Source organism: Phoenix dactylifera, chromosome 2 (genome assembly GCF_051530095.1).
Source record: "Phoenix dactylifera cultivar Ajwa chromosome 2, Ajwa_hap1_PhDact_Kaust_v1.1, whole genome shotgun sequence".
Classification (NCBI taxonomy): Eukaryota; Viridiplantae; Streptophyta; class Magnoliopsida; order Arecales; family Arecaceae; genus Phoenix; species Phoenix dactylifera.
This window is the reverse complement of record NC_143191.1, coordinates 46,875,247-46,898,241: the sequence shown is the minus strand read 5'-3', so window position 1 is coordinate 46,898,241 and position 22,995 is coordinate 46,875,247. Positions and strand designations below refer to the sequence as shown.

The 22,995-nt window shown below is 36.4% G+C and overlaps 1 protein-coding gene across 3 annotated transcripts in view; it reads left to right on the top strand.

The window, feature by feature from the left end:
- Positions 1–22,562, top strand: part of LOC103696922 (glutamate receptor 2.7-like) — a 28,361-nt gene extending 5,799 nt beyond the window's left edge. Inside the window, exons 1-4 of one of the 3 annotated variants that reach the window (XM_089929104.1) lie at positions 11,809–11,971; positions 15,616–16,922; positions 19,830–20,537; positions 21,792–22,562. In XM_089929104.1, the coding sequence (XP_089785230.1) occupies positions 16,035–16,922; positions 19,830–20,537; positions 21,792–22,364 (2,169 nt within the window). In that variant the 5' untranslated portion in view covers positions 11,809–11,971; positions 15,616–16,034 and the 3' untranslated portion in view covers positions 22,365–22,562. Of the gene's footprint in view, positions 1–11,808; positions 12,042–15,615; positions 16,923–19,829; positions 20,538–21,791 lie in introns of those variants that run through there. The other 2 variants (XM_089929105.1, XM_089929103.1) reach the window with 2 other exon arrangements.
- Positions 22,563–22,995: the final 433 nt, after the last annotated feature.

The window sequence follows — 22,995 nt, the reverse complement described above, 5'->3', positions numbered from 1 at the left end:
CATAAATAAAGTGTCTTTGGGATAGGATACTGAATATCTAAAGCTCCCCCTCAAAAGATGCATTCTTCTTTAATCATTTTAATTGTTGAATTTCAGATTTTAGTGATAAACGTGAATAACACTGAAATTCTGTAATATCAAGAATGTAGAGTGATCTAGAATTATTCAGAATTTATAGTAATCACTCTTTCTAATCCTTTAAGAACAAGTTATGCTTTCTCCTAATCTTAGAAAAAATGTATAAAAGTATTAATCAGAAAATGATTCAATTGAAGCTCAGTTTCTTTCAAAAGCATTTACATTTTCTTTCTTTTAGAGTCATTTGAGTGAGGTGAAATGTTTCTAGCTTTAAGATCATTCACTCTATTGATGGAAGTCTTTAATAATGTAGGAGAGAAAAATATATAGATGATCATTGAGGTATATATATTTATAGAACTCAATTTCTTAATCATAGTTTTTCAGCAATGTATACATGAAGCACAATAAATAATTTTTTTTATATCAAAATAGAATCATATAAAAAAAAATTGCTTGTAATCAAGATCATTGAAAGACACATCATTTAGACCAATATTAGTACATTTTAACGATAAGAAAAGATATGTTTCGGATGCGTACCGGAGCAACCAACCAAGGCATCAAAATTAATTCTGTTTTTCTTAAATTAAGATTTTATTTAGAAATCATATTGAGTTTAAGCTTTTATACAAAATCAGATTCTGAATTTCATAAAGATTTTCAATAGAGGCTTTCAAAGTCATAATTTGAGATATGGATCCTCCACATTGTAGCTCATCTTAAATCATTATAATTGAAGACACATATTTCACACATATAAGAGGATATTCAGAATATTTGTATTTATGTTTAGCACATTATATACCAAAGTTAAGAAAGTTGAAGGATAGAACAAACTCAATTCATTTTGCCTAAATAGAAATATCCTTCTCTTCTCCTTTTTACAAATTTATTCACCTTTCAGATTTTAACGATGATTGTGAATGACAAATCTGAAATTTCTTTTTAATAATAAAAAAAAATTTTATATAGTATTCCAAATATTCAATCAAATTATCCAAGCATGAAGCATTGTAAAACATTGAGAACCCATAATTTAAAACATCATACCACATGCAAAATATATTATGTGTTAAGTCATGCATTAAAATATTAAGAACAAGCATGTCAAGGATCAAAATCAATTCTTTTCAAATAAACTCTCCTTATTTAAATATTATCTTGCACTGATTTCATCCTTAAAGTGTGTTTTCAAGTGATTAAAAATTTGACTTGATTATTCTTATATATTTTCATTTACTTTGTCTTTCATTTTTATTTTCTTATGCTCTATACTCTATTTGCTCCCTATCCGGTGGAGTTGGGAAGGGGCACGAGGTACTACCACTAGCCTCCCTCTTGTGCCGTCCCTAATATGCCCTACACCGAATAGTTGGGTCAAATAGTGCCGGGTACTACCACTAGCCTCCCCATTGGCACCATCCCTATGATGAGCAATATAGAAAGGTTAAAATGTTCACTTCTAACTTTCCCTGTTTGAGTGTAATTAGTTACAGATTTTATCTCTTCCAAACGTCTCACAAATGTTCCGAGTATACTATGTTTGTTTTGCTTTTCCTTAAGATTGGAGTATTTGCCTTTACTCAGATTTTTCATCTCTTGAACAATGTCCATTTTCTTTTCTTTATCTCTCTCCCTTTTTGTCATTCTCAAGTAATTTACATGAAAGAGTAGAATAAAGAGATAATCTTATGTATCATATAGATGTATATTATGCAAACAACATTTTCATTGTGCTCAAGGATTCATAACTTCTCACAAGTTATTTTACATCAAAATTTTAAGCATATACTTGTGTATTTCATGGTTATGACATAGGCAAAGATATATTTTAGTTTGGGCAAACCATGAAATAATTTCTAAAAGTATAAGTCAGTCAATACACATATAGACATGATATCAAAAATTAATAATTAAAGAATTTAATCATGCCATAATAGGATTTAAGTTATTGACTTTGCTCAATTAATTTGTGAGAAAGGTATCTAAAATTACCTATTCATTATATGTTCTTCAAGCCAAACTAGATTTCTTATGTGTGAACTTTTGGCTGAAGAAGATCCTCTCTCTTGTTTGCATGTGAATGTTTAGTGTATCTTACATGAAGATATCCTTCCAGTTGAAATTTCTCATTTTTCTTTCTTGAAGGAAGGTCATTAGTTTCTTTAAGATACAAAGCATTCATCCAACATATATATATTTTTTAATTAGATGACTCAATATGAGATATGACAATAGTTGCATGTTGAGTCACTTTACTCAAGAGATTGCCTAAATATAAGCAAGCACATATCATTTGAACTAAAGAGATAGATTCATTAACCAAGATAGTTCAAGTCAATTTAGTTTAGATTCTATTTGCTTAAGATAATTATCAATAAGATATGTTAACTATGTTTTAATCAATTTATCTTAAACATTTGTTTCTATCAAAATTCAGATTATGATTTATTTGTTATCAATAAAATATGATTAATTAAAGTTAGATTGAAGTCTTGCACACGGTCACATAATGAGCATACAATCTGGTCTACTAGCTGTATGATAAAATAATTATTCTATCATGCTTCAATACAGCTTTAACACAATAGATCTACTTTGCTCATCCTTTTCAAACTCTACAAGATGGGGTCATAGATATACCTTCTTCATGCCAATCTTCTATAAGAGTTTTCTTGTGGACTAATGTTGGTCAATGAAGATCCCCTTTCCTGTTTGTCTTAATTTAGAGTTTGAGAGAAGATGTTAATTCATTCATCATACATATTTCAAACTCACCTTGTATGAGCTTAGTAAAAATATAAATCTTCATTAGTAGAACCAAAAATAATGTCACAAATTCTTCCTTTTGATACATAGATTTATCATTATTACTTTCTATCAAAAAGGTTGCTTAAGCTTTTATATCATGCTTTTGATGCTTGTTTCAAATCATATAATGCTTTATCATATTTGTAATGAGTGTTTTCAAATATGGTGGTTATCTAACATATATAAAGTAAGCACATAGGAGTCCATTCTACACACTCATTTGATAGGATATAACGTTTATAAAGCAAACAAATGATAAAGGTGATTTTTACTTCTAATCATGCAAGAATCATCTATTTCATCTTTTCTTGATTTAATCTTTTAGTAGTCATCATTAAGTGTATATCTGAAAAATCCAATTTGGTTCTAATTAACAAGTTTTTCAGATTGTTATATGTAAAAGATTTAACCATATAATTTGATTTTAGTATTTTGATAATAGATCATTAGTCTCATAAAGAATAAAATGAATTGATACTTCTACATCTAGAATTTTTCATGAATGTTCTATATGCATTGCTTGATGAATGATATCCAAGGATAGAAATATCTTTATTAGATTTGGCATTATTTTTCAAGAGAACATATCAAGCATAACATGTACGACTGAAAAATATGAGAGATACGCAATAGTTCGTTTTCTATTTTTCAGAAGATCAAAAGAAGTTTTCATCAAAGATAGATCTAATAGAAGTCATATGTATGACAAGCAGTGATGATAGCTTTTAAAAATCATTTTAAGTAAATGACTATCATACAACATTGCCTTTTTCAATTCTTCAAGGATTCTATTAATCCTATTTTACCTATAGTGTTCTTGGTGCAGAAAGAATTGTATTCAATATTATTTTCTGTGCACAACTTAACACAAAAATTGGTTTTCAAAACTATGCCGTGATTCATAGTTTGCAAACCTTTATCATTTGATCGCTTTTTGTGAGTTTGTGCCAATGCAGAAAATATTTCAATTTGAGTGCCAAGAACAAGGCTAATGTAAGCTTTTGAAAAATTAGTGTTGGAAACAACATCTCTAGATTTAGAAATTATTTTTGTTTGTTTCCTTAGTTAGCATGCATAGTAAAACTTTGACCTTTAAGAGGATAATCTAAGTAAGCCTATGGCAAGGTCTTTTGAGATTAAGTACATACTAGCATGAGCTGATTTCATATGCCAAATATGGTTTCTTTAATCTTGGTATTCATAGTGCATATATTCAAAAGCATACCAAGTACATATTATCATATCTATGATCAATAAACAATAATGCCATAGATAAAAACTCTCAATCAAGCATATAGAGAATTCATAGAGTTATTCTTAATAAGTTGATTAATCATTTAGCACCTTATCCAATAGTGAGTAAAATGAAATGATTTGATTATATTTCCAAAAGTATTTTCTATATCACAAAATTGATCACTACTAGCAAATCATATCAAATACTAAAGCACAAATAATAATGAAATGCAAGAATTACTGATTTCCTTATTATTATTATTATTATTATTTTTATTTAAAATTACTTTTCATAAGTATGTTTTAAGTTTCAGTGTGTCTAGAACACCCACTTGTATGAGTTTATTTGTTCCATGGGTATCTTGGCACATCTATGTCTACATCCTCATATTTTCATTTTGGGTACCCAAGCTTGCTTGGGTCCTTGAGAGTTAGGACATATGGTTCCTTTTGGAACCCAAATCTGTTTAATAGTAATAATTTTACCATTTGATTTAATTGTGTTAGAATGATGGAAAAAGTTGTTATGCCCATTCTTTTCATGTTTGAGATAAGTTATCTTATTTAATGGTTTGCATGGTGAATTGATAACCTTTTTCTCTAGAGGTTTATTGTTAAGTAAAGGAGTCAAGCCAAGTTTTGATTTATCATAAGCAACATATTGGCTTTCAAACATCATTTTCAATCGTTCTGAGCTTACGGTGAATTTGTTAATAAAAGATTTTAATTGATTAATTTCTTTACTTAAGTTTTGATTTTCTCTAATTAAGCTATGATTTTTCTGAATTAATTCTTCTGAAAATGACCTTAAGCTTTCATTTTCAGAATTTAGTTTCTCTTGTATTTCATCATTAGAATTTCTTTCTTTTGAAATTTTCAGATTTAGTTTCTTAAGATTTTTATTCTTTACAGCTAATTTTCTACATTCACTATACAAATCGTGAAAAGCATTTAATAATTCATCATAAGAGAATTCGTCTTGAAAATCATTTGAGGTAAAAGTAGATTCAGATTTTACCTTGTCTTCCTGTGCCATAAAGCACAAGTCCGTTACCTCTTGTAGTTTCTTGGAGCTAATATCATCATTGTTGCTCCTAACTTTTATTTTCTGGCTTGACTCTTTCTTGGTCAAGGCTTTCTTCCTTTTTATCTCTTTCTTCCTTTCTTCTTGCTTCCTCTTTTTCTTTGTCTTTAGGAAGCTGATTTGCCTCGGAGTCGACTCGGACCTTATTGAAGTCGACTCGGTTATCTTGAGGGTCGACTCTGAAATACTTGGAGTCGACTCGACTGAGGTGGGAGATTCAACACCTTTTTCTGCAGTCTCATTGTTAGAATGTAATTGAAGCACATGAGAGCTAATCTGAGATTTATCATAAATATTTTCTAAAGTATCCCAGATCTCCTTAGCAGATAAGCATGCAGAAATTTCATTAAACTTTGTTTCTTGAATAGCACAATATAATATGTTCATAACATCAGCATTCAATTGTGCTAAGTCCTTTTCGTTAAAAGTTTGAGAGAGTATGTGAAGATCATTTATTATGATTTTCCATAAGTAATAGTTTTGTGATTGAATAAAGATGCGCATGCGTATTTTCCAATGTGTATAGTTTATGCCATTAAATAGTGGAGGTGTATTAATTGATTGTCCTTCTCCTAGAAAACTATCTATTTGAGTTGTCATGATCTTTGGCTCTTGATCGTGAGATCAATGATTAAACTTAGAGCACCTGCTCTGATACCACTTGTTGCCCAGTAGATACAACCCAAGAGGGGGGGTGAATTGGGTCTTTTAAAACTTTTATGCTACTTCTAAAACTTTTTGATTAACTATGCTAAGTTGTATAGATGCACAGTGAAAGTTAAACTTAGCAAGGGTTTGATGTATAGACTTCGACTTGATTAAATATGCTTGCAACTAAAGGATGTGCGGATAAGAATTAAGCAAGCAATTTATCTAAGTAAGTGTGTTAGTTAGACAATAACTAGAGGCATTACAAACACAAAGGACATATAGTGGTTCGGTGCACCCCAGCACCTACATCCACTCTCCAAGACCTCTTGGGAATTTCACTATAATCCTACCGATTACAGCCGATTGTTTTACAAGCTCACAATCCAACTTGTTGTTTTACGAGCGCACAACGAACTCGGTCGGTTTTCCCAGGCTCACCGACTAGAACCTCCCCGATTGTTTTTCCGGGATCACAATCAAACCCTTACACGTTGGTTTTACCCTCGGCTCACCAACAAACCTATCACCGTTGGTTTTTCCCTTTGGCTCACCAACAAACCTTAACACCGTTGGTTTTTCTTTGGCTCACCAACAAACCTTAACACCGTTGGTTTTTCTTTGGCTCACCAACAAACCTTAACCCCTTGATTCAATCCCTTGATTGAATCAAGTTACAAGATATTAAAACAAAGTATAAAACAAAACAAAGCTTCTTAAACAAGCAAATATGACAATATAAACAAATAGAGTAAAGAGAAGCCCTCAAACGAGTTTTGAAGATGGAGGAGCTCGGCTTCTTCTTTACTTGATCCTCCTCTGATTTGGCATGAAGTAGAGGATCCCCGAGGCAGCACACGGATGGAGAGGAAGCTTTCGGATTCACTTGGATGCTCTTCTTCTCTCTATTTCGTTTTGGATGGCCCTTTTGTGCTTATGGGAGATTTTCTTTGTAATCTCTTTGAGATCTCTTTCCTAGATGATCTCTCCCACTTCCATGAGTTCTCCCCTAGCTCTCTTCTTGTTTTTATAGCTTTAGATGGCGTGGAAACAAGAATATAGCCGTTAGAGACAAGAAAAAGAGCCGTTGGACACAGTCTGCATTTCCTGACAATGTTACCGTTGTGATCGGAGTCGACTCGCGCGATCAGGAGTTGGCTCGCCTGTTGCAGGAGTCGGCTCGTGTTTTACCGAAGACGACTCGGCCACTGTTCCAAATTTGAATTAATGTGCTTGCCTCGACTGGGAGTCGACTCGTCTTAACCTGGAGTCGACTCACCAACTTCTGGAGCTGACTTGGCAATTTCGGAGTCGGCTCATCCACTGAAGTCCGTGGATCCAATTTTAAATTTTGTCCTCTCGAGTCGACTCGACTGTCCTGGGAGTCGACTCGAATCTCAGAGCCCGAACTTCCGATCCTCTGTCTTTTGGCTCGTCCAGTCTTGGAGTCGACTCGAACTTCCTTGGAGTCGACTCGGCTCTCAGTTTGCGAAACACAGCCTTCTGCCATCTTGGTGTAGCGCTGCCTTGGAGTCGACTCGAGCTGTCTGGGAGTCGACTCGAATCTCAGAGGCAGTAACTTGGTTTTCTGTCTGTTGATGGTCGCGGAGTCTCGGAGTCGACTCGTGCAATGCGGGAGTCGACTCGAATCTCAGAGTCCCAAAAATGCTCTCTGACTTTTTCTTTGTGTTCCGCTGAGAGTCGACTCTTGCTTTCTTTGGAATCGACCTACCAACCATCGGAGTCGACTCGCGTTCCACTGGAGTCGACTCGAATCTCAGACCCGAAAACTGCTCTCTGACTTTTCTGCCTGTGACTCCTAGGAGTCGACTCATACTTCTCCGGAGTCGACTCATACTTCTCCGGAGTCGACTCGAATTCCACTGGAGTCGACTCGAAGACTGTTCTTTTGAATTTTTCTTTTGATTTTACTCCTCCAATTTGAATCCTTTGAACTTTAAACTTGGGCCAATAAATTGTAGCTTTCTTCCAACTTGAGAGCTTTGGAGGCCTTCTTGTGTTCTTCCAACTTGCTATGTTCCTTGCAAAATAAATATCTTTCTCCTTGCAACATAAACATTAGTATCTATACTTCAAGGTTTTGTGATCATCAAAATCAATCTATGAATCAATCTTTGGGTCATCAATGCTTATAAGCGTCGTCGGAAGCTTAGGACTTTAGACAACGTTTATAAGCATTGTCGGAAGCCTAGGACCTAAGACGACGCTTATAAGCATTGTCGGAAGCTTAGGACATAAGACGACGCTTATAAGGTCGTCGGAAGCCTAGAACCTAAAACGATATTTATAAGCATCGTCGGAGGCTAAGTCCCACCACGTTGCTATTAGCCGATGCATACAAGTGTCGGCAAAGGGCAACGCTAATAAGTGTCGCCAATTAGCGACGCTTATAAGCATCGGTAGTTAGCAACACTTTCTTCATGTGTCAGCAAATTTTTTTTCAACACATTGTTGATGCTTGCAACACTTTATAAAGCGTTGCTAATAAAACTAACGATGCTTATAAACATCGGTATAGGCAACAAAAAGCGTCAGCAATGCTCTTTTTTTTGTAGTGAATCAAGTAGATTTCTACTTAGATCCGGTCAGTTCTACATTAGACAATGAAGATCATATATCGATATATGATTTGGAGATTCCTAACCTATGCATCAAGTGATAATATATATATATATATATATATATATATATATATATATATATATATATATATATTATTTAGACTATTCAATTTTTTGACCACTTGTTGTATAGACTAGAAGTCTCCAAATCATATAATTTTTTATGTGTAAGTAGTTCAGAGATAGTATATTATATCCAACAGCTCAGATCATCGATGTAAAAACTATCTTCCAATCTAGATGTTTGCTCTCTTTCCATCTCATCGAATGTACCACGAGATCCATTGGCAGAGTCCCATCTAGATGTGTTGGAAGAGAGTGGTAACATGTCAAATGATGAGGGTATATAGGCGCGGACATGCCACAAGTGTTGGAAAGATTATGATAATTGAAGGGGGGATAGAGAGTAGCATAGGTCTAAATGCCTTCACCTTCAACGATTTTCTTCACCGTCACACCATCGTTCGAAGGAGATAGATGTGGATAAGGATAAGGAGTATAGCACTCGGCTATGGTGGAGATATAGTGCTAGGCTAGAATAATAGAAATCTAAGTAACTCCTCCTCCTAAAATAAAAACTATGATAGACTAAATAAGATAAAATATATTGATTTGATTATCCAAGGGAGCTTTATGCAAAGTATAAATCAGTTATTTATACTAAAATACAATAAATATTCACTTGGATAGTTAGTACCTGCATCTGGCCTCCACTCTTGATAGTTCTGATAATTGATGCTAGTCGTCTTCCTGCTATGTTCGTCTATTAGCATGATCCCTTTGCAATACTCGTCAGTCCGATATTCAAACTCTATTAACCCTGGCCTATCATTAACCTTTCTTTGGCTTGTTCCGACATGATTTTTGTTGGCTGTCTCTCCATAATTGTACTGCAACATAGTTTTCTCAGTCTATTCCTATTATTAGCCATCTAGGCGATCACATTGGCACTAGACCTTGGCTCTTTGCTTGAAAGTCTTGTTTGATTCTACTTTAAAGCTTCCATGTGCGTGGTGTTAAGATATGGTGTAATTGTTTAAATACTAGGCCTGACCAAATTTGATTGGAGATCCACTAATATGTAGCCAATTCTAGCTCCCTCTCTCTCTCTCTCTCTCTCTATATATATATATATATATATATATATATATAGGAAAGAAATTAGTAGTTGGTAATAATTTGGATATTATGAAAATGTGATTTGTCCGTAAATCGATGTGGGCTGTCAACACATGTTGCTTATCATCTAGAAAGATATTCGTAGTTGGCAATGGTTTGGATATTAGAGAAGCATGTCGACAACTTGCACTCATATAAGGATAGCTGGCTATAATCACGATAGCTCGATATAACTTGAGATGGACCCCATATTACACATTGTAGTTACTAAAATTCTTTCAAGGACTTTATTGCCGCCCAACCATCCTTTGTTTTATTAAAGGAAAATTTGATGAACCCAAATAATTATTAAGATGTCCAACCGTCCTTTCTAGATGCTCCTTATTTTAGCAAGTATGATCCTTTAGATTTTGTTCTAAAGGGGAAGAACTAAGATAAATCCATAAAGTGAAAATGAGAGTGCATTTATCAATTTGTCTTCCTTTACATCTAATTAAATTTCTTTGTATTCTATATGTAACTTTGTAAATATATTGCTACCTTTCAGTAGAGAAGTGAAATGCACTTCTTCATGCACAATATAGCCAAATACATGCAATGCACTTGAGAGAAATCATGGACGGATCTGATCTAATTTTTTTTTCCATATCTCATGAATATGAACCCAATGAACTTCTACTTCTTTGTAAAGAGAGCAGAACCTTCTATTAATATAATTTTATTTGCTAAGGACTTGCAGAGTTAGAGTTCCTAGAAGAAAGGGGCCAAGTTGAGATGCCATGCATGAGAAAATCATGCAATTTGATAGGTAAAATAGTTAATGGCAGGTTCAAAGTAATGACAATAAACATTTTGCTAACATTAATTAAGTTAAACACTTCTGAACCTTATAAAATATTAATTCTCTTCTTGCTTAGCTTCATCTTAGGTCTCAAGTCTCTAGTGTCTGATCAAATTTTGATATGATCTCGGAGTATGAGTAATTTAACATCTACTCAGTGACACTAATGTTGGAAATTTACATATAAACAATTATTCAAGTAGGGACTTGTAAATAAAAATAAATTTCTTTGTATACTTGTACCTCAGGAATGTGCATATAACTTAATGTTAAAAAAAAGGGATCTACAAGTATTTTTTTCATCCATATAATCCTAAATCGGCAGAGAATTGTCGAATTCAGTTAAGCTTGTAATTCTTACCCATATACGTAATTTGTAGTTGAACCAGGGATATGGAAATAATTTTCCTCAGCTTGGTCCTTACAAAGTAGGTCGGTAGGGATTGGGTAGTTCTATATACACCCCCCCTATTGCTCAGGACACCCCCCAAAAACCAAAAAAAAAAACCCAAACTAACCTTTAGTGTAATTACCATATTGCCCTTGAAATTTTCTCATACACCCCTCCTTCCTCCTCCTCCGTTTCGTTTTGAAAAGAAAAAAAAAAAACACCCCTCAAACCCCCCTTAAACCCCTCGATCCATTTACATCGTTTAGGCGATCTTTGAAGGAGATTTAAGCCCCATTCGAAGCATGGACAAGCAACTAGTGATTTGGGACGAAGAATCGGCAGCAAAGGTACGTGTTCCACCTTGTTTCGAAATTTTATTTTTTCACGGTTCGTGCTCCGTTCGGCACTGGATCGCCGAACAAAAGGCTTCTGTTCGGCTGAACAGTGCCGAACAGAAGCCTTCTGTTCGGCAACCCTCAACCGAACAGATCTGTTCGGCTGCACAGTGCCGAACAGAAGGCTTCTGTCCGGCACTGTTCAGCCGAACAGAAGCCTTTTGTTCGGCGATCCAGTGCCGAACGGAGCACGAACCGTGAAAAAAAAAAATTTCGGGAGAAGCCGGCGAGGTGGTTCCGGGAGAAGCCGGCGAGGTGGTCGGAGATCGGGAGAATGCCGGTGACGAGAGGGAGAAGGGGGAACGGGGGGGTTTTGGGCGTTGGCGAGGTGTTTTGGAGGGGAAGAGCGGGGTGGGGGGGGGGTTTGGGGGGTGTAGAGAGTAATTTAGGTGAGGGGGTGGGGAGGGTGGGGGGTAATTTAGGAATTTTTAATTTTTTAGGGGTGTCCTTAGCAAATGGGGGGGTGTAGAGAGTATTTAATTTTTTTTTAATTTTTGGGGGGTGTCCTGAGCAATAGGGGGGGGGTATATAGAACCACCCGTAGGGATTCCGCCGACTTCATCTAAAGCTTTATAATTTATATCGCCCAAGTCCGGGCGGCTTTTCGCGCGAACAAAACATCGTCAAAAAGGAGAGATTCCGGCGGGTCGCGATGCTTTCCGTTGCCCGACCTCCCCCTCTCCTCCTTCCCTCCTCCTCCTACTCGCCTCCTCGAGTCGTAAGGTACGGGCCGGTCCCAAACCCTAGTTTTCCCGAATTCAAGAAATCATTTTCTTGAACTGTGCCAAGAACGGTTCTTTCTTTCTCCTGCGCTTTGCCTTTATCTTTTACCGAAGAATTTTTGGGCGTTTCTTCTTCGTATCTTGCTTCGTTTCGTGTATTATTTGATTATGTGTCCTGATTCTGTGGTATCTTGATCTTGCTGCCGTATTTGCAATGGCGTATAGTTGAATGCGTTCGGTTCTTTGTGCAATATATGTTGAACCTAAACCATTTGTGCCTAAAGATAAACTTCTTATGTTCCAAATGTTCAGAAGGCTTGATTAAGGGATTGAATCAAATAAAATACAGTATATTGAAAGCTTAAATACATCTCTAGGAAAATGAGAAGTTTTAGCATGCTGAAAATATAAATCTTAAAATAGAATTTTGGTTGATTATATGGTAAGAATAGGTTGGGTTTTTTTCAATCGAACTGTGGTCCATCGAGTTTTAGAACTTCCTGTGACTGGCAATTAACCTGATGACATGCCAGCCCAGTTTGTCAACCCGCAAAAGATTCAATGCTGAAATCATGACCAAGAAAGGGATCAGCGGTAACATCTGGAAGGCTTTGATAAAGGTGTTTTCTGTGAATCAGTATTTTTATTTTTTTTTTCTTTTTATTTATTTCATTAGTTTTTTGACATTACCCAGAAATTTCTTCCATGGGTTAGGTTTTACAAGATTCTTTAATTCACCCAAAAATTTAGTTCCCATTAGATCGATGGAGTGTTTGAAATTATTCTTTGATCCTGGAATCCTATCTGAAAAAGTGAGATGAGTGTAATTGTAATGAGTAGGACTAGTGTTGTTTTGACTGGGGACTAGAGTTTAAGATTAAGGATAGGTTGGATTCAATCCATGACATTGGAAAGATCTGTTTTGTACATGTTAATAATAAAATCTATGAATTTCTTTTTGATTTTTGTAACCATGAGTGCTTAAACTTGGTTCTAGAAACCCCACAATAAGATGCAATGATTTTGACCATGAAAAAAAAAATAAAATCTGACAATCAGTGGTTTAACTTTGCAATAGAGGCACAATTAGAAATAGTAAAGTGACCATAAAGGATTAAACAAACAAAGAAATGCCCTAATATGTTAAGGAAAAATGAGGCGGAAGTAGTAATGTGAACTTGATTAAAATGGGTTCCTGCATGATAGTGAAGCATTTGCTTTGTTCATTTGACGGAAAACTCTAGTGGTAGAACCCCTGTTCAAGGTTATTTTGTAGTTCAGAAAGGGGGAAACTGACACACAAGCACCTAAACTAAATATGTCGATCTTTTTTGATGATTACCTGGACCTTAGGTTTATCCCAAAGTACCTGCACTCGATGCTTAAACATGGACATTGATATGACTTGGACTCTATAAGAAGAAATTTTTATATATTGAGAATCATGCCTTCATCCGATGCACAGCCTTGTCCGTATAATGTAGATCAACATATAGTTTCCTTTAATGTATCTTCTTTTAGCAAAGAACCCATAGACAATTACCAATGTACAATTGATTTGATTTTAGAAACATTTTAATAAAACTTGTTGGCACAAACGTTGGAACATATTGTCAGAATTGAATCTTGCGAAGGAAATCCTGAATGGGTTGATACTTGATAATTTCTTACCATTGTTTCTAAAGTTTTCATGAAAGCTATATGATCGTGATTGACTTTGTTTACCATGAAATATGAGAAGCAAGCATTAGTGGGTGCATGCCAACCCCTATGTACCGGCCATCATGTAAGATCGGACACATAGGTGGATTCCCCAGTGAACTTGCATATAATAATGTGCATTAACTATAAAAAAGGGCTGCTATACTTACCTTATCTTACACCTAGAAATCTATGTTTGAACTGAGTGGCCTCCCAATAGGTTCTTGTTTTCTTTTCTCTTCCATTCATCTTTTACTTCTTTCTTAGGTCAGTCTATTGCTCCTCCTGAAATTAGTCTGTATTAGTTTAGGTACTTTCATACTTTTTAACTAATTCAAATATAAAATCTTGTTGTTGCACATGTAAGAGGTAAATTTATAAATTTAGTTCACACTTTAAAAACTTATATGATAACTCTTTTGAAATGTGTGATGCATTTGTGGTGTCATTGTTACTAGATTGCAATTATTGTAGATTAATGCCAACATGTGTGCACATCTATCATCAAGCAATGGAGTGTTTCTCCTCCTTCCCTTGATAGGTATTGATTACAAAGATGATATCATCTCACCCAAGGTTGGCGGAACCGTCCCGAACCGGGCGGTTTCAGCCGTTCCGGCCGTTCCGAGCCGTACTGGTGGCTCGGTTCCAACAACGGAAATAAGACCCGTTGCCAGAGCCGAAAAAGGAGAAGAAGAGAAAGAACGAGCGGGAGAGGGAGGGAGAGGGAGAGGTCGGGATGCTGGCGGAGGCCGCAGCCGGTTTTATTTTGAACGAAACTAGGGCTCGGCTACAACTTAAAAAATTTTGCGATTTTTAAGTAAAAATTTTTGCGATTTAAGTAAAGTTGGCAAGCGATTTGCAGACTTTACTTAAAAATCGCAAAATTTTTTAAGCTGCGGCAGGTTTTTCTGTTTCAAACGGGCTCCGCCGGCCCTCTGCCGGCGTCCGCCAGCCTCCTTCCCTCTCTTCCCTTTCTCTCTCTCTCTCTCTTTTTCTCTCTCCCACGATGCCGTGCCTCTGTCGGTACAGGCCCGATACGGTCCGTACCGACTTGTGCCATCGGAGAACCGGTATGGTACCCGGTACCGGTTTCTCCGACCCTGATCTCTCCCAAGATAGGTCTAAAGAACAACTAAAACATGATGTTACGATTTTTGTGGTTCACCAACATGGTGTCATAAGGCATGAACTTGTAGAAAAGAATGAGGTTTAAACTAAGCGGCCTTGTAAGAGGTATTGTGATGTCCTGAATTTTTTATGGGTAAGCTGGGCTTGATTAAGTGATTGTAAAGTCACTATATCTCTATATTCTTGTGAGCACTACAATTTGATTAAGATTTGAAGACTGGTGTCTTTCCAAACAGACCTGCTTTATTATGTGCTTTGTTTCTTTTCTCTACCTAATAAATATGTGCCCATAATTGCTTATTTACATAATACAACATGATGAAAACTATGTATAATTAAGCAGAGATTCTGATAGTAAAACTTTTCTAGTTTTATGGGTGAAGAAGTATAAGATAAGCATAAAAATAAAATTGTTTTGTGTTTGTTTATGTGTGTGCATTATGTGTGTTGCATGTTGCATGGTCATTGATTGAAAACATGAAAGTGCCTAATGTTGGTGACAAGTGAGTGCTTTGGAATTAGGTACTTTTAGAAATGGATCTATGCTATTATCTCCAAAATAGATGATGCAGTTTAAGGAGAAGCACCCGCTGGCTGAATAAGCTATAGGATTCTGGATTGACTTGATTGAGTGGTTCGAGGAATCAGGTTCTTTGAAAATGCACATGGTTTATATCAGGGTGACTATTTATGAATTTACTGACTGCAGTTTGAATAAACTTTCTACTAGCCTCATATATTGCTATATCAAATTGTTATGGCATATATTATTTGTGGAGCATCATCATTGCTAACATTTCTATGGGAATGCAGCTATCGATCTTCTGAAGAATGTTCAAGTGCAAGCAATTATCGGGCCACAAACATCAACCCAGGCTAAGTTTGTAATAGAACTTGGAGACAAAACTCAGGTCCCAATCATTTCTTTCTCAGCAAAGAGCCCATCTCTTTCTTCCCAAAATTCATACTTTATTCACACTGCATGGAGTGACTCCTCTCAAGCAAAAGTTATTGCTTCTATTGTTCAAGCCTTCAAATGGAGGGAAGTTGTTCCTATCTTTGAAGATAGTGACTATGGTAGTGGAATTGTACCTTATCTTGTCGATGCCTTCCAAGAAATTGGTGCCCGTGTCCCATATAGGAGCAAAATCCCTGTTTCAGCTACCAAGGATATAATTTTAAATGAGCTCTGCAAGTTGAAAAACAAACAGACAAGGGTCTTTGTTGTGCACATGACATATTCTTTAGGCCTTCAGCTATTTTCAAGTGCAAACAAAGCTGGAATGATGAAAGAAGGGTATGTCTGGATCACAACGTATGGCTTCACGGATCTTCTGGATCTACATGGTTCATCAGCCCTCAGTGTAATGAAAGGTGTCTTGGGTGTAAAGCCTTATATTAGAGAAACCAACAAGCTCCGTGATTTCAAGGTGAGGTGGAGAAAGAAATATTATCAAGAAGATCCAAATGCTGAAGTAAGGGAGCCCACCACTTTTGGTTTATGGGCTTATGACACGGTGTGGTCACTTGCTGCTGCAGCAGAGGGTCTCAAAAGTACAAACTATACATCTCAAGAGTCTGATGTCTATAACAGCTCAACTGACTTGGCAACACTTGGATTATCTCTTACTGGCCCAAATCTGCGCAGTCAGATAATAAACAGCTATTTTGATGGCATGAGTGGGAAATTTCATTTCATTGATGGCCAGTTAGAGTCCAGTGCCTTTGAGATAATTAATGTGGTACAACATGGTAAGAGAAGGGTTGGGTTTTGGACTCCAGCATACAACCTTTCTCAGCATATGAACATGAAGGCTGATCTTAAATTCATTATATGGCCTGGTGACACTAAGACTGTACCTAAGGGATGGGAGTGGCCAACAAGTGGGAAAAAGCTCAGAATTGGGGTTCCAGTAAAACCTGGGTTTTCCCAATTTGTTAAAGTCGAAAAAGATAATAAAAATAATAGCCGGATTGGAAAAGCATACTGCACGGATGTGTTTAATGCTGTAATGGCTGCACTACCTTTTCATGTCCCTTATGAATATGTGCCCTATGAATATGCCAAGGGAGAGAGCAATGTGACGTACGATGATCTTGTTTACCAGGTCTATCTTAAGGTGAGTGACAATTATTTGCATTTACTTATTCTCTTAACTTGGGAAAAAAGTAGGTATTCTTCCCAACAATCATGTACTTCTATGACCACTATGGATCTGTAGTTCTTGCTGCATATAGAACAGCTTTTCTGCTATATAATTGTTAAGCCTAGCTTTCATTCTCTGAAGTTTCAAATTCTTTTTTGTTCCTCTTCTTTTTTTTCATTCTCTTTCTTTTTTTTTTATACTTTCAAGAACCAAGCCCAGACAAAAATCAGGGTGAGGGTTGGATTGATTCCAGGTCTCCACACAAGAGACTTTGCCAATACATCCAGTTGGCAACCTCATTTTCAAAGACATGTAGGTTCAATGATTTGTATTCTGTGCCTTGTTATGAAGTTGTGAAAAGATAAGGGGAACTGAAATCTCATAATAAAATGTCATTAGTTGATTCGACAGCAATGACCTTTAAGACTTCCTTACTGATTGTAGCATAAGTATGATTAGCATTCCAATAGGTGGCAAATGAATTGATGGGTAACAAAGGGGTCATGAACTCCCACATTACATTATCTGTTGGGGCTTGCCTACATGAATTGTTGTGAATCAATTGATCTTCCTACTAATTCAAATCATTATTTAGATTGGTTTAATAGAAATCCAATATTTCTGTTTACAATGCCTGTTTAAATATTATTCAAAATGTGATTTGTATTGACCAATTTGATTAGTTTGTAATTATTTGCATATTAAATTGACATCCTTGATCCTAATCATTTTTTCTCATTTCATTGTGATTTGGAGATTATCTGTGTCACTATTGGTTGAAATTTAAGCCATTACTATAAAACACCTCATAACTTAAGATAAAAAATATATTGTTCACAGTTTGTAATTTCAGATTCATATATTCTTGTTAATAGTATTTTAGCATATATCCTATTGAAAATTTCTCCTTGCAGTTGGGCCTCAAAAACTGAATAGGCTATGTGTGCTATTCGAAGTTTTAGATTCTTATAGGTGTATATTTGCAGCTACCTTGTCTTCAGCGCTGTTCAAGTTGCTACTTCTATAGTGAGATACAAACACCAAATTGAGCTTTTCTATAGCACTTCCCTCACCTGCTTTGCCTATTGGTTTGCGTTACCTACTCCTATCCTTTTTATCTTCTCCTACCTCTCTTCCTTCATTGCCCTAGCCCTTCCCTCCAATTGCTCTTTTCCTCCATGAGCCCAATAAACCCTCCATTTTCAATCCCATCTAGAAGGGCCTTCTGGCCTTGAGCTCCTCAGGGGTCTTCTTTTTTAACCCTGTAGCTGGCTTGTCTGCTGTGGGCTTTGTCAGGGCCAGTTTAGGGATGAGATCGTTGACTGTGGTGGTAATAATCTCATTGGGAACCACTACTAGGGTTTCAGTAGCAAAAAATTGGGCATTTGGTATTCTAGGCCATATCAGAGGGAAATTACAAGTCACTGGAACTTGTGCCTCTTCATTGACATCACCACGACTTGGCATTGGAGGATGAGTCCTTGCCACTACATCTATCCACATCAAAGTGGCCTTCAACCAGGGCCTTTGGTCCTCAGTGTTTTACGTGGATGATGTCCCCCTTGAACCCCTCACTCAGCTTTTAACCTTGAAGATGTGGGAAAGTATCACATCAAAGTGATTGATGCGGCAAGCTAGTGTTACTCCCAACTATTGCTTATTACTAAATGAAAAGAGTACCACTGGCCACCATGGACAAGATACAGAGCACCAAAGACCTCATCTGATTAGTTTGTCAAACACTGATGACCATGTCATTCTTGTAGATTTCAAAGAATGTCTTGGGATTGGGTGGTTGTTGGGTCCTTGATAATAGAGAATCTCATTGGCTTAAGAAAAGTGGCATAAAGAGGAAGGCAAGAGGAGACGGATTTTTCGCTCTTTCTATTAAGTTTTAATGGGTAAATACCAAAGATTCTTATGGTTTTCTGATAATCCAATGCCTAATATTTAACTAACAACCAATTCTAGGAAACTAGATCAGTATGGCTGCTAGAATATACAAATCTGCAGGTAAATATGGCCTTTTAAATGGTAAATGGACTATGATGAGGGTATATATGGACAAGTATCCGAGAGAAAAACTGAAAAGTACGTATCCATGAATGATATGCTTTATGCTTTTCTTATAACATCATCTCATTTCAAAGGATCATATGCTGTAAGGTTTGGATTAGATTTCTAAATTTCATAATTCTTTTCTCTGTTGGAAGTGGTTATGGTTGCTCTTAGCGATAGTCCTTTTTTGTGATTTTATGCAGGTTTGAAATTATTTATTACATTCTACTTTTTGTTTTAATTAAAGATCTGAGTTGATGAGTTAGATTTTAAACATCTTTTTTTTTAGGTAGCATTTTCCTTTTGACCAACTAAGCAGTAGTAAGTCTTTATGATGTAAGATGTCATTCTGATCTCTTTGTAGTCAGATTTTCAATCTGAAATATGTGAGAACCCCGATAATTGATGCAAATATCTAGGACATGAGGAAATGTTATTTTTGAAAAAAATGTTAGAATATTATCTTTTGAGCATTTTATTGAAGTTTTCTTTGAGTAACATGCACAACTTAATGGCCAAGAATCCGCTATGCTTTTAAACAAAAGCAAATGGACATCTAAGGCTTTATGATCCATGTTTGCATAAAAATATATGCTTCCTCTGCTTGCAACAATATCTGCCTTATAACAATTGAGACCTGCAGTCAGATTATTAAATTCTCCATGTTCGCATAAAAATATATGCTTCCTCCGTGTGCAACAATATCTGCCTTATAACAATTGAGACCCGCAGTCAGATTATTAAATTCAAAATATTGGCACATCTTGTTACTACAGAGGGCCTCTATTTAATTTTGTTTTTCTCATTTGGAGCCAAATGCAGAACCTTGATGCTGTGGTGGGTGATGTGACAATCAGAGCCAATCGATCTTTATATGTGGATTTCACATTGCCATACACTGAATCAGGGGTGTCCATGCTGGTACCTATTAAGGACGAGCGCCATAAAAGTGCATGGACCTTCTTGGAACCATTGACTCCTGATCTTTGGTTGGCGAGTGGTGCTTTCTTTGTCTTCACGGGGTTTGTGGTGTGGTTTCTTGAACACCGTATCAACAATGAGTTTAGAGGTTCACCTGCACGTCAACTTGGTACTGTCTTCTATTTCTCCTTTTCCACACTTGTCTTTGCACATAGGGAGAAGGTGACAAGCAACTTGTCAAGGGTTGTGGTGATCATATGGGCGTTTGTTGTTCTCATACTTCAGTCTAGTTATACTGCCAGCTTATCCTCAATGCTCACACTGCAACAACTTCAGCCAACTGTCACTGATATAGATGAGCTCATTCGAAGTGGGAACTATGTTGGATACTTGAATGGCTCTTTCATGCCTGGGCTTTTGAAGCGGTTGAATTTCAATGAGTCAAGGATTATAGCTTACAACTCTCCTGAGGAGTATCATGAGGCCTTGTCCAATGGAACTGTTGCAGCCATTGTTGATGAGATACCTTACATCAAAGTATTCCTCTCCATGTACTGTAACAAGTATGCCATGGTTGGACGTACCTACAAGACTGATGGATTTGGATTTGTAAGTAACATTTTCAAAATTGATGCATACGTACAATAGAAACACAAGCATGCACATAAGTCATAGTCTCAAGCATTGAACTTAACCTGGAAAATACCTAACTTTAACATGTACACGTAATTATTAACTTTATCAATTACTAACTTGCTTGTAAGGAGTCCTGAAATCTATTAAGTAGAAGATAAAGAAAGAGAGCTAGTTCAACCTATGGTGTGAGATGTTTGCTATATATGGGTATGCTTCAAATGCAGAACTAGCTGTTATGTTTGTAGGGCAAAGTGCATTAGGGGAAAACACCCATGATATGGGTATGCTTCAAATGCAGAAATGAATCTATCCTTCATATTATAACCATGACGAGCATCATCTCATCTATTTTGTGTCTGCATTATGAATGAATATAACGAGAAAGGGATGTTCTTAGCAACTTTATCATATTCTGACAATTTTCATCCAGCTTTGGCAATCGTTAGTGCCTAGGTTCTTTCCTGCACATTTGAGCCCCTATCTTAACATACTTTCCTTCTATGTTGTTTCAACGCAACCATGACATAGTTTATTGGCTTTCATAAACTTCATTCTAGTAGAGCATATTCTATGCTCCACCCAGCATGTTTATTTTTAACTATTCAATTACCAGTCTAACTAGAGATCCTATTTCGCATTCTCCTCATTGCTACACTAATATGTCCTCACCAAGGAATGTTGAACCGGCCCGTACCGGCCGGTTCAGCCCATACCAAATCGGTCCGGTCTCTGACCAGTCTGATTCGGCGTTAAAAAACGGTACCGGCCCGTACCGGCTATGCCAAATTTTTTTGGACTTTTGGATGCATGAACCAGGCCGAACCAGTGGTGCCAGTTCGGTACCGGTACCGAGCCGGTTCAGTGGCCGACCGGTACCCCTATTAGTACCGGTTTGGCTACCATTGGTCCTCACCTCTTCAAGTCTAAAATGCTCAAACTGCATTTTATACGGCATTGTTTGTTTCGTAATATCTCTTTACATCCAACTGGTTTGATATGCAAATGCAGGACTTTAGTGACATTCTTCCATACTATGCATGGTTTTTTTGTGGGCTAGCTGCCTCCGTTATCTTTCGCAACATACAAGTTTCTAGAAATCCCAGCAAACATTATGATTTACTGATCCATCAAATTTAAGCTTAGGAGTAAATGAAGAGGAACCTTGAAGCAACAATTCTAGAACCATCTTTCCTGACATTGTATCTTTGTTTGTTTCCTCTATTGCAGGTCTTCCCAAAGGGTTCGCCTTTGGTTCCTGATGTATCGAGGGCAATTCTAAATGTAACAGAGAGTGCAAAAATGAACGAGATTGAGAGAGAATTATATATGAATGGAAGCTGTCCTGACCAAAGGGATACAACCATCACTTCAGATAGTCTTACATTTAATAGCTTTTGGGGTCTATTCCTCATAACTGGGGTTGCTACTCTTTGTGCCTTTGTTCTTCATTTGGGTAGCTTTCTTTATGAACATCGAAATATATTGAGAACTTGTGATTCAGAGAACTCTGTACGTCAGAAGCTTGCTCTGCTGGCCAAACTCTATGATCAAGCAGATCCATCCCTGCATGGACCAAAGAAGACAGGAACCGGGGATGAACAGTTAATAAGTGATGTTGTGCCTTCACTTCATAACAGCGAACTGCAAAGGCCATCAAGCATCTCCAATTATGAACATGGATACTTTGGGCCTGAGGATGATACAGGAACCCCACCAGAGGAACCAGGAACTCCAGGTAGAGAGGTTGCTAGTCGTAATCCAGACCCTCCATCATTTGCAGAGATGCTTAATGAGAGGTAATGTCATTTCCATATCTAAATACTGATTTTCACTATTTTAAATGGCCATGTGGCTGTCCCACAGTTAACACCGGAAGGTCATTTGTCTAATATTTCTTTATTAAGCATGAAAAGAATCATGTCAAAAAGAGAGAGAAAATCTAAACATTAACACAATTATATTTTGGTAATGGACAGCAGATGTGATCCTATTATAGAATCTTTTTCTTGATGATATGAGGTACTTTGTACGATTACTGGTTGTTTTTGTTTCAGAAATGTGATTTATGATAGTTCTGTAGTTATCTCGTTGTTCCTAAATCTCTCAAGTTGGATGCTGTCGCACTGGTGTTTTATTTAATTTAGAGGAATAAATGACTCACAAATCATAAACACCATTTCAAGTAACTTAAGGCCTCATTTGGTATTCCAGTAGGAGAGCCAAAAAGCATTTCATGAAGGGTCATAATCTCTTTTGGATGATGTTAAGGTGCTTAATAAAAAATTTTAATAAAAATTCTGCACAAATGAGGATACCCATGCTAAATCTTCATAATTCTTCCTAATAATATAATATAATATAGTATAGTATCATATAATATAATATAATATGATACTATTATTATGTAATAACATTATTAAATTATAATAAT